At 47.7% G+C, this 12362-nt stretch overlaps 1 protein-coding gene across 2 annotated transcripts in view; it reads right to left on the bottom strand.

The window, feature by feature from the left end:
* Positions 1-3286: 3286 nt before the first annotated feature.
* Positions 3287-12362, bottom strand: part of TTF2 (transcription termination factor 2) — a 45746-nt gene continuing 36670 nt past the window's right edge. For both annotated transcript variants that reach the window (XM_045283731.1, XM_004714866.2), the window contains exons 18-23: positions 11433-11603; positions 10198-10256; positions 8934-9087; positions 8113-8195; positions 6707-6781; positions 3287-4148 (exon numbers count right to left, since the gene is read on the bottom strand). In XM_045283731.1, coding sequence (XP_045139666.1) covers positions 4004-4148; positions 6707-6781; positions 8113-8195; positions 8934-9087; positions 10198-10256; positions 11433-11603 — 687 coding nt within the window. In that variant the 3' untranslated portion in view covers positions 3287-4003. The remainder of the gene's footprint in view (positions 4149-6706; positions 6782-8112; positions 8196-8933; positions 9088-10197; positions 10257-11432; positions 11604-12362) is intronic.

A 12362-nucleotide genomic window follows, 5' to 3' on the forward strand; every position in this document is an offset into this window, starting at 1 on the left:
CAAAGAGCAGCTTGACTCGCCACCTAACCTGTACGTGAGCCTGAGACAGTTACACAGCACCAAGGATATGAACTTAGGGTGATGGTCTCAGTTATCCAGTGCTGCTATATCAGAAATGTCCCAGTAGAGGGCTCTCCGTTTAGGAGGCTAGAAAGAAGTCTGAATTCAGGGCACCGGCCTTGGAGGTCTCCCCATGTCTTGTCATCATTCTCCTGAGTCTAGGACCCCGGGTCCAAACAGTGCATTCCACTTCTGGCTCTTCTTCCCTACTCTTCGCTCTGCTGTTCTCTCTAGTAAGATAGAGAAGAATTCAGGCCACAGCCCAAGGAAACTCCCTTACATCTGATCAGGGCCATGCAGAGTTAAGGATGTGGCGCCCTACTGTAAACCCCGCACAACTGATCACATAACGGAGACATATTTAGGGGGGACACAACTCAACCCAATGCAATAAGAACATTCCATCTGGGACTAGGATACCTTAGGAACGTATGCTCCATTCCATTCTCCCCATTGTCAACACGTAGTGCACCCCACCAACAGCACCTCCCTCGGCACAGTGGGCAAAGTGCTCTGCCGCCAACCAAAAAGTCGTGTTTGGAACCCACCAACCACTCCACGGGAGAACGATCAGGCAGAAGGATTTATAACCTGGCAAGCTCCTGGGCAGCTCTACTCTGCCCTTCGGGGTCACTGTGAGTCAGAATCAACGTGATGGCAGCCGGTTTGGTTTTTTGGATGATAGGAACACTGACTGAAGACCTACTTAGGTGGCTCTGTAAGTGTAGAATCAAACAAAAACCAGATCAACTATGTAGAACGCCAGACATGTTAACAGAATACATTGATCCATGGGTTTTGAGTATCAAGACTGCAGGTTGTAATCACCGCCGAAAAGCCAGAATGCGAGAAGCCTGAAGGTTACGAGGCTCTTGTCCCCAAAGCAGTGCTTGGAATGGATGCTGACAATGTTCATCCTATAGCCCTTTTGACCAACAAGATGAGCTGATGACCTGTCCTTGGTCTCCTTACCCAATCAAGTAAGTGATCACAAGTACGGGGGTGACCCCCCCCAAAACAGCAAAAAGCCCCGCCAGGCGAAAGCTTTCAGAGAACGCATGTTTCCTGCTAGGTGAGCATCGAGCGACTTACTCTGGGTCAGTGCACCCAGTGGCAGTGGTGTCGCGTGGGAAGGTTCTCTCTGGTCACAGTGAGTTTTTTCATGAAAGCTATTTTGTTCAACCTCGTTTGGTGATTTAAGAGCCATCACAGGCTCTTTTGTGTTCTGCTCAGGAAAAATGCCGCAGAAACTGCTGTGATGTTCAACACAGTCTACAAGGACAGCACTATGGGAAAAACTCAAGTGTATGAGTGGTTTTCTCATTTCAGAAAAAGATGAAATGTTGATTGATGACAAACTTCATTCTGGACGTCCATTAACTTCCTGAATGGACAAAAATGTTAAATGGTGGTGCGTTTGGAGTTCGTTCCACCAGGTCAGACGGTTAATCAAACTTTCTATGTAAATGATCTGAAAAGATAGTGTAACCGTGTATGACAAAAAAGGCCAGATTTGTGGCAGGTGGGGGACTGGCTTTACCACCACAATGCACCTGCTTACAGTCATCTCAGTGTGCCAGTTTTGGGCAAAAAAACAGCATGCCTCTCTTGCCCCACACACCTGACTCACATGGCTGTGCTCCGTGACTTCTTTTTGTTTCCGAGACTGCAGAGGGACATGAAAGGATAGCAATTTGATAAAGTAGAAGATGTGAAGAAAAAAACAAGGGAGATGCTGTCAGCCATCCAAACAGATGAGTTTGGAAAACGTTCCCATGAGTGGGATCACACGTATTTGACACATGTATTAACTGTGATGGAGAGTACTTTGAAGGAGATAAGGTTGTTTTGTAAAAAAGTTTAAATACATAGGATTGAAAAAAGAAATTCCACTGTTGTTGGTTTTTTGGGGTTTCTCATTGGATTCCTGGTGGAGCCTATGCGATACAGGCTAGGGTACGGAGGGACTCTGATGAGTCTAACACCAGGCAGCCAGCAAATGGCAGAGGGCTGTAGATTCTTGCTAGCCTGGAGTCACCGCTTCTCCAGCAACCCCCTCTTTGTCTTGACCTGTTGATCATACAGCGTAACTCCCATAAAAGTAATCTGCTCATCATCACTTCCTGGGTTTAGTCAAACTTCACTGTACCTGTGGCGTTCTAAAAACAATGGCTGCCTTACAGATGGAGAAACCAAAGGACCGAGGCGCTGGTGGTTCCTTCAGGGTTGTACCCAGCTCAGGTGAACCTGGTGCTAGAGTTCAGCCTTGGTCTTAGAACAGAACTCTGCCCACCAGGCCACACTGCCCTAAGGCCTTTTACACCTTGTCCTTTGAGAACCCTTCTGCTCAAACGCGCTTTAGTGTCTTAGCCAGAATTGTGACGAGGTCAACACTGGGTAGGAAACTATTTGTCTAGAAATAACTATGAGTCTTTTTAGCATAAATTAGCAACTAGCACTTTAGAGAAGAAAATTGGAAGGAAGCCAGAATAGTTTCAGATGTATACAACTCCCAGCATTCGTATTTGGATAGTGTAGTAACTGCTCAAGAACCTGAACAATCGTAGTTTTAGGGGAAAAGGTGTTTCTGTCTCGCTGATGTCACAGCTGAATGTAGGTGGGTGGGGTGAGAAGGGAGGCATACCTGGGGCAGGCTTTGTTCCAGGCAGTCATTCAGGGATTGCTGAACTGCCCAAAGCCCCACGTACGGGACGGAGGGCCGAGATGAAAGCCTTTGTTGCGATGGCGATGCCGTTACCGTTCCCTAGGGCCTGTGCTCCTCCCTCGGTTCCCCCAGTGTAGAACCTACATCCAGCAGGACGGAGGCCGAAGGAAGAAACGGCACGAAGGAGAAGTTTTGGAGGACACCATAGAAATGATTGTCATTACTTTTCTCCAGACTTTATTAACACCAAACTAGAGAAAAACAGAACAAACTCACTGCCGTCGAGCCAACCTATTGGACGGGCAGAGCGGCCCCTGTGAGGCCCTGAGACTAACTCTGTAAGGGAGTAAAAAGCCGCATCTTCCTCCTGCGGAGGGGCTGGGGGTTTCGAACGGCTGACCTTGTGGTCAGGAGCGTGACACGTAACCACAATGCCACCAGGGCTCCTAGTAACAACTAAGGCCCAATATACATTCAGTGAAGACTGGGAAATACGATCTCTCTGGGTGCCCAGGAGAAAAGGAAACGGTGTTTAAGGAACATACAGCACTGACCCTGTCATGTTGGTAAACAGACATTTATTAGAGCTCACTGATAACACAAGCCCGGGAGAAGGTGATGATGTTCAGTGCTACAAACAGCCAATGGCATAACGGTATGAATCCTAAATGATAGTGATATTAAAATGTAACAACTGGAAAATGGATAAAAGTCTAAATCGTGAGTGATACAATGATTTAAATCTAAAGGCACATGGTGAAGCAAACACTGAGTGACATTAATACTCAATGGCACAGATACCGACCATCGGCTATGTATCAGACCCCTCTGTGATCTGCAGTGATCTGAGACCACCTCAGAGGAAAGGCTGCAGGAGCCCACTCTCTGCCCGGCCCACAGGCGTAGTTCTTTGGCAAGAAGAGATGAGAGCAGAATGGAGATTGTGCTGGAAAGGGGCCCGACGCTGGTTCTCCTCTTAGCTGATGAGACACGCCAGGACGGGCCTTTTGAGCTGGGGCCACAGCTTACGTGCAACTCTGCCAGACTTGGTTTAGAAAGTAGCTCACTCCAAAGGGGTTTCTTTCATCTGCTTGCCACTTGCTAATTAACCCACAAGCTGGCAGACCCTGAGTTCCAGGGGCGAGGTCAGGCTGTTCTGCGGAGGGCATCAGTGCAGCAGGGTGCCAAGCCGAGAGCTGCAGGGCCGCCGTTAGGTTGTTAGCCCCTCACCCTAATACAACCAATGGGGGCATGCCTCTGCGCCCCAGAAGCAGGTGGCTAGATGCCGAAGAGGACTTTGAGGTCAGCCAAAGTGAGCTTGGTGATGGATTCTCCAGATCCGGCTAGGACCTGCCTGGCTAGGTTCTTCTTCTTTTCTTGGAGCTGCAGTATCTTCTCCTCCACTGTCCTCTCACACACAAACCTGCGTGATGAACAAACACGCTGAAAACCCCAAGGCAGTGTGTCTCACAGCAGTCAAACTCTTACCAGGCTTTCGCTCTGGTGGGATTTCTTCCTTTACCTGGATTTCCTTAGCGTCAGTCAACAGCCCTATGTTTAAGGGACCCAAACTGTTTTGACTAAATATATGTCCATTAAAAATGATAGGATTCAATTTGTCTTTCCAAAGCTAACAAAGAAAGAACAAAATAGTCAGAAGTTGGTCTTTATCCAAAGAGTACACCTACCTCCTCACTTACCAACCATCTCGTTATCTGACATTTTGCATTTATAATCATAGAAAAAAAATTATCTGACGATTCTGTGCGTGCATTACTTATGTACACTGGGAAGAAACACATTCTGAAGCGTGGGGTGAGGGCAACGTCCCTCGCAGTGATGGTTAAGGTTACAGCACTGAGGTCAAACCATGATTCTTAGTGGTTTGAGGCAGTTATATATTGATGCTGTTTGGATGATGATGTAGCCTGACAGTTATATAATGAAAGAGGGGAGAGGAGGAGAAACAGGAGGGGGAGGGAGAGGAAAAGGGAATTGAAGGTGAGGGAGAAAGAGTTATCTAGAGTAGTGAGATCAAGAGTTAATTAATTAGCTCTCAAAGTGCAGCTTTTTGGATAAGCCAGGTTTTCCCGTGGACTAGGAAGGGCATTCCGAAGCATGTGGACCACAGATGAGCTTCAGATCATGCTGTCCAGCTGTGCAGCAGGAAGAGTGGTCACAAGAAGACGATCATGTTCTACTATACTGGCAAGAGCTCAAGAGGCTGGCAGGGGATGGATCAGGAGTGGGTCTGGATGTCATGCTAAGACGGTGAGATTTTTATCCCATAAAAAGCCAGAGCTGCTGAGAAATTTGAGGCATGGGAAGGCAGATTTATTAGTTAAGAGAGCCCTCTGGTGGTGATGCCGAGAAGGGCAAGCGACTTGGTTCCCTAAGGAGCCAAGGTGGGAACGTTCTGTTGAGGATTTCTAGCCCTGGGGCTGGTGGAGGAGCCATAGTCCTGAGAGATCAGTAAACTGAAACTGAACGACTTCGTATGTGGGAAGTGAGACGGAGGGAGAAGTCTAGTTTCTGGCTATGTGATTCGATGAACCTTGATCCTAATCATAAACACAGAATCGAGAGAAATGGCAGATTTGAGGTGTTGACTGATCAAATTCAAGGCGTGACATTCAGGGTTCCTGGATTACACATGGGCTTGCTGCACAGTGGGTGCTCGGGCGGTGTTTGCAGAGTGGGTTTGACGAGAACCAATGGTGGATGAGCACGTGGACACTCATTCAGACAGCCAGCAGGGGTTAGGAGATCTTCGTCTGAAATGTTTGAAAATGTGAAAACAGATGCACATTTTGGACTTATGGGAGGGATAGAATGATTAAGGGGGGGGCCAACTGAGAAGAGGGCCACAGACAAAGGGCAAAAACCAACAGCACTGAACACCCTGCCGTCAAGTTGATTCCGACTCACAGTGTCCCTCCCTCTAAGGCAGGGTAGACCTGTCCCTGTGGGTCCCTAAGACTGACTTTTTACGGGAGCAGAACACGTTGGAGCAGCTGGCATTTTCAAACGGTGACTCAAAGCAGAACCACTACAGCCCCGACCCTAACATAAGCACTATACTTGGCAAATGTTGGAAGCTGTTGGTGTACCCTCACAAGAGGAATTCTCATTAAGCAAGTACAGGCAGACAGTGATTTCTAATGATTCAGGAAACAACCATGGGAAGAAAGGAGAAAAATATAGCAATGGCTAGAGGGAATTATAGCATTAAGGCCGGTTTTGTTTTTGAAACCAGCATTGTCCTAAATAGAACATTCTACACAATATCCAGCCTGTATTCTTCAAAGAAATCAATGTCATAAGGAAAACAAATGCAGACACCGGGCAGTGTAATATAAGATACAATAATAATTTATAAATTATCAAGGGTACATGGTGAGAGGGGAGGGGGAGGGGAAAAAAGGAAAATGAGCTGATTCCGGGAACCCAAGAGGAAAGCGAATTTTGGGAATAACGAGGGCAACAAATGTATAGATGTGCTTTACACAATTGATCTATGTATTGTGATGAATTGTATGAGCCTCAATAAATTGATTTACTTAAAAAAAAAAAAGAAAAACAAATGCACTGTTCCAGATATTAAAGGAGATGAATCATGAAAATAGGATGCTATAAAGAATTTAGCATTTTACTTTGCTATGAAGGACTACCATTGGGTAAATTGTAGAATAATTTCTACAGATAAGTTAACACCCCAATTTTGATATTACCGAGAAGAGTGTCTTTTTCCCAGTTCCTCTAAGATATAGCTTAAGATCATACTCAACCTTGTTCTTTGTTTGAAAGGAGCAACTACAAGGTTGGCCCCAAATTACTTTCTCTTCCATCCTGTGCCAAGGAGAGCATGCCTGTCAGTACGTCATTCGAACAGTGACCACCAGATACTTCACACTGTACTCAAATACTATTCAAGGCAGACATTGGGAGGCAGAAGTTGGGAAGGGTCCTGGGAGACCTTACCTGTGTACGACAACATCTTTCTGCTGTCCTACTCGGTAAATTCGGTCACAGGCCTGGTCTTCAAGTGAAGGATTCCTATTACAAGAGGGTAATGCTCAAAGGTTACTTGTATGGGAGACCATAGACCTAATCTAACTTGTATCTTGTCTTTGTAATGACTTTTCAGCTGAAAATGGTTAAGTTTTTCAAGTGACAGAGACCTACCTAGATTGCCTGAAAACCTGAAAGATTTACCAGCTGGCTGGAAATATTTATAGAAAATGTTTGCCAAACACTACACTGGCCTGAAAAAGGTTAGTGCCAAACACCTTCTATGAGACCTTTCAGGGGAAACCGGATTCAGGTTGCTAAAGGTAACTCTTAGCTCAGGTGTCACCTACTGCTTGTAAGTAACGTGGGTGACACCTACACCCAAATCCAGTCACCAAACAGCGGGGTGACCCTGGCAGGCCATCTACCGTCAACCCTTGAGGCTTCAGAGTCCTACTTGGAAAATGGCCACAGAACCTCAAATGCATTCCTCAGCTTTTCTCGTCTACGATGCAGCCAAGGAGACCCAATTTGTGACCTTCATCATAAAGTCTCATTATCAACTCCACACGCCTTTCCCGGTTTACCTCGGAAAAGTCCTAGATTCTCTTCCTCGGTTTCAGAAAATAGCTTGCTTCTCATCACACATTATTCTCAGTACGCTGTGCTCGCTCACACACCCAAGGGAGCCCCAAGAACGGAAACAGTCTCTCTAGAGGCGACGATGGGTTGGCCAGTTAGAACCAATCTGAGCTGCCTGGAGACTTAGGCTACTGGCAATCCCCAGCAACAGTGCCATCCTTGGTTGGCATGACTGGAAAACCAGACATCTAGCAACACACACACACACACACACACACACATATTCTTCTCATACCCAGGCACAATGCTGCCACGCTCCTGAGTTGATGGTGCAGTGAGTCGGACTCGAGGTGAAGTTCACTTCTAACATAATCAGAACATTGACTGGCCTTTTTCTTTACGAGTTAAGGCTTCCCCTTGGTCTCCAGGGTTGGCATTTTCTTGGATCTCAACAAGTATGTCTCTGATGTCATATTCCAGAGCAGAGGTAAAACTGAGAGATGTTAGCTCCTTGCTATGAGGGAAAGCTCTGCTTCTGGTTTCCATGGAAACAGATGTTAGATTCACCATGAAATGAGTGGGCTATTTTAAGTAGTCATTTGAAGTCTTGCTTGCTCAGGGACTCAGGGAAGTCAGCTAGCTCCACGCCCTGCTTGGATGTGTACTTAAGCACATACAGACATACGTGCATACAATAAGAACAGAGCACATTCACCCTAAGCACCTCCTACCGTCCCTGTGCCCCTGCTCTTCCTCCATGCCAGGAGAGCTCAAGAAAGGCGCACGGGACTTACCAGTGCATGTCAAGAAGAAAAAGATGGTTGCCTCCAGTCAAGTTCAGACCCACACCGCCAGCCAAGAGGGAGATTAGCATAACCTGTGAAAGGAAGCGCACCGTTAAACTGATACAAATTTGATCTCATACAACCTCTCTCCTTCTGACTCAGGTTCAAGCCCAAGTTCAATATAAATTAATAGGAAGCCATGACTTCCTATTAAATGTCCTTCTGCCTGTCATTATAACATACTGTTTGGGGTTTGTTTTTTTTGCACTTTAACATACTACCTCCCATGTATCACCTCCGAGGAGAAAATGTGAACTTCATTTTTTGGAGTCAATCTCTAAAGATTGATTGTGTGCCGGCCAAAATAAACAGATCCTACAATTCGGAGCACGGGGGTGGTGAGCTCGATACACTGTCCATTAACCAGATCACGTCAATTCCCTCAGTCTTTCCTTTGCTGTTGTTATGCTGATCCATCCGGCTTCCACTCAACTAGCGCTTTCCCACTTCTTGCTGTCGACAGTTGTAGAACCCAACCGTCACATGTTCTTCCACTTCCTTCCAAAGTTCCAAAACCCACCTCCAAGGCTCATCTCAAATGGTGCTCCTGTCCTCCACTAAGTCCCTTATCCTGACCAGTTCTGATCTCATTCTCCTTTTAGTCCTCTTTTATTCTCTTTAGATGGTTGGGAGACTTTGACATGTGTCGCAATAAACTGTCGAGGCTGTAAATCTTTTCAACTTGAGTTGCTTGATTCCGACTCTCGCTATACAGAGACACGAGAACAACAGGTTCTCAATCACAGAGCTCTGCTGTGACCAGCTCGCACCTGTGGACCCCGGGAGCTACTGTTGAACGCCTCGACCAAGTCCATCCTCTGCTTGGGGCTGACCGAGCCATCGATGGTAGCATAAGTCAGTCCGTGCCGCCTGAGGTGCAGTGCTACAACTTTCAGCATGCTGGCCCACTGGGAAACAATGACACTGGAAGGAAGAGAAGCCGAAACCAGGTTAAATTAACCATCTGCGGGCTCTATGGCTCTCTTAGTCCTCAGACTTCAGTCGTCATGGGATAGAGGACAGAGGCCTTCCATGACCTAAGGGAACACGATCCGCACTTTGGTACATTAGGAGACGAAGAAGCGACCGGTTATTTCTAGATCCAGCCTACGCTTTTCCTTTTAGTAGACGAAACCAAGTCAGAGTAAAGTGGGGGTCAAACTAAAACAGCCACCGCAGCCTTCTACTAAGTGGGGGCCTCGTGCTCATCCAGAGACCTGTGGCCGTATGATCAAGGGGTACAGGACAACCCAAGCTTCCAGGCTCCTCTACTCACCGTGTCCCCAGCCAGGTTTTGACTTCTGTTTCATTTTGGATGGAAACGTTTCATACATCTACATGCAGATATATAACATATGTGTGTGTGTGTGTGTGGACACCATCAACAGAACTTCTGAAGCCTCATCTGATCACCTCTCTCCCGTCCTTGAGCATTTTCCATTCCTCTGCCTTTCTTTGGCCGTGCTTCTAATTTTCAACGTTTCTTCAGATGCCTAGCTTACTCAGAACCTCAGAGATCCTTCCTGGTCTACAGGAAAGAATGTATTTGTTAGAAATCCAGGGGCATCTGTGCTGTCACCTGAGCAGGACTCAAAGTGCTCACCACAAAGGCTGAGGTTAGTGACCAGCAGCAGCAGCAGCAGCAGCAGCAGCAGCAGCAGGCTACTTATCTGGTGCAGCGATCACAGAAACAGTGCACGTTCTCGGCTCTAGGGAAGGGCTTTCTTTCTGCATCAGCTCTGTGGAAGGTCCCGGTCACCACACTGTGGCTTGGCATCTCTCTTCCCAAACCCTTGCTTGCTCACTGGCCTGTTTAATCTCTTGTATATCTCAAAAGAGATGGACGTAAGCCACACCCTCCACCCACCTGGTCTCAACAACACAGACAACCTATTCCCTGGGATTATAACCACAGGCCTGGAGCTTAGGGTTTACAGCCCCTGTGTGTTTTTGAGGGACACAAGTCAGTCCATAACAAACAGCATCAAATTCTTAATTACAAGCAATTCTCAGAAAATGAAACCACGCATTCACCTCTTCTGTGACTCTGAATTTCTTCGGATTGTCTCCAGTTCTGCCAGCAGCGATGAGATCTGGGAAAAGGTGACACAGCGCATGTACGTTTAAGCAAATTCACTTTCCTCATCTTCTCCGACCCGCATCACTGCTCGGTCTCCTGGACGGCCTCTCTGCTTCTGGTGCCGCCCTCGGCTCAGGTCCGCTCCCTCTGCAGCCAGAGGGCTGTTTCTAAAATGCATGTTTGGCCATTTATTTCTGGGCTGAAGCCCTTCAGTGGCTGCCTACTGAGGATAAACTCTAAACTCTTTACAATGACCTGCCAGGGCCTGGCGGCCTGGCGCCCTGGGGTCGTCCCCCGCCCATCCCCTTACTTCTCTGGACCCACCTCTCCCCAGGGCCTCCTCCTCACTTGATGCTCTGATGATAGCCACAGGGTACCCGCATCTTTCTCCAACCTATGCCCTCTGCCTGGAGGGCCACAACACCACAGCTTCCTGTCACTTCTTCTCGGAGGTCCTCCCCAGCCTCCAAAGCAGGGGTGAGGCCCGCCCGTCCACCGCCCACGTGCTACCACAGAGCCTTTGTTTCCACTAGCCTGGTCCTTATCACACGGGGAAACAGGGATGTAAAGGTAATGAACGCTTCCCACAAACTTCCTGAAGCCCTCCCCCTCACTATTCACCTCTTGCTCTCACTACCGGAGGGGCGCCATCCAAGGAGACAGGGACTGTGTCGGCTCGCTGAGGACTGTTCCCCAGGCAAGCATCACCATTTTCAAAAGGTCCAAGTATAAGCCCTTTGCCCACTTTAAAGGCCCTGCTCCAGATGTTGTTGAAGACGAGGCTTCTACACAGAAGAACACTCGCTAAAACTTCCAAACAAGCTCTCAGGATACTTACCAAAAGCCCCCAAAGTATGACATCCTCCCTACCCCTTGTTCTCTCCTTCAGAGCTTTCCCAAATTGACAGCTCACGCATTAGCCCCTGTCCTTAACATACACCGGCGGGGCTCCTTTCCCAGCAATCCATGACAGCACCTCTGCTTTGTGCTGGGGCTGTACCACATCACTCTCTGAAAGCCCACCTGACCACAAGGCTGCGGTTTCTTCATGAGATCAAATGAGGCTGTAAGACTAGAGGGAGAGTCTGACCAGCTGAAACCTAACACCAGCTTGGACACATGAAGGCTCCTCACACAGGAACACAGGACAAAATCCAAGTGTCTACTGGGCCAGAGGTGACCAAAGTACCTTCGTGCTCTCTCGGGTGTCTTTGAACAGCTCCACCTTGAAGGAGATGCCATGAAGGCAGACCGTGGACGATGGCTCCGGGCTGTGGAGCTCCGACAGGGTCAGTGCACTGAGCTGCTCTTCCAGGGAGAGGGCGAGGCCGTCGCCCTGCAGCTCTGTCGGATCCAGGGCCTGGGCAGGAGAGAGAAAGGGGATGGCAGCCGCCGGGAAGTTCAAAGTGCTACGGCTTGCTGACGGAGTGCTGACTGCTTAACACTTTAAACAGCAAAACGTGCTGTAACTCATCATCCGGGACTCCGCAGAGAGTCCTGATTAAAGGGTAAATTTGTAAGGATTTTTGTTTATTTTCTCCTAACTACACTAAAGATAAACAATGATAGGTTTTTAAAATAGATTTTCTAGGTAGACTCACCATGCTGATGGTATTGTTCCCACCTGGAACCAGACAGTTCAGCTATTCTGCTTTACCACAGATCCTCAGAAGTGGAACCCTCTCCCTGAACCATGGAGATGGGCCTCTCTCCAGTGTCAGGCACCTTTTCAGCTTGTATAAACGCCTGAGTTGTCGCACTTAGACTTGAAAGTCCCAGTACTAAAGGTAAGACTAGAAGTGTGTTACAGGGTAAATGAGGTACGAGGGGCAAATGAGTGGTAAAAGCTCGTGGAACGGGGGATGAAAGAGAATGGACTTTGCCGTGGGCCTTCGAAGCCCCTCGTAGACATGATTAGTGAAGTAACAACAAGACGGGGAGGAGAGGAATGATACTGCTGGAGCTTCTCCTATACGTTGCTGACGTTAAGGTGGTACTACTTTAACTGAGAGTGTAATGGTACAGACTCAAGTGTAATATCCATGGTAATTCATAAGAAAACATATACGCGACATACAGAAAAGAAGAAAGCCCGACAGGCTCACTCCCATAAATCAAC

The sequence above is a fragment of the Echinops telfairi genome, unplaced genomic scaffold (genome assembly GCF_000313985.2).
Source record: "Echinops telfairi isolate 266 unplaced genomic scaffold, ASM31398v2 ScPeMD7_7466;HRSCAF=8504, whole genome shotgun sequence".
NCBI classification, from domain to species: Eukaryota; Metazoa; Chordata; class Mammalia; order Afrosoricida; family Tenrecidae; genus Echinops; species Echinops telfairi.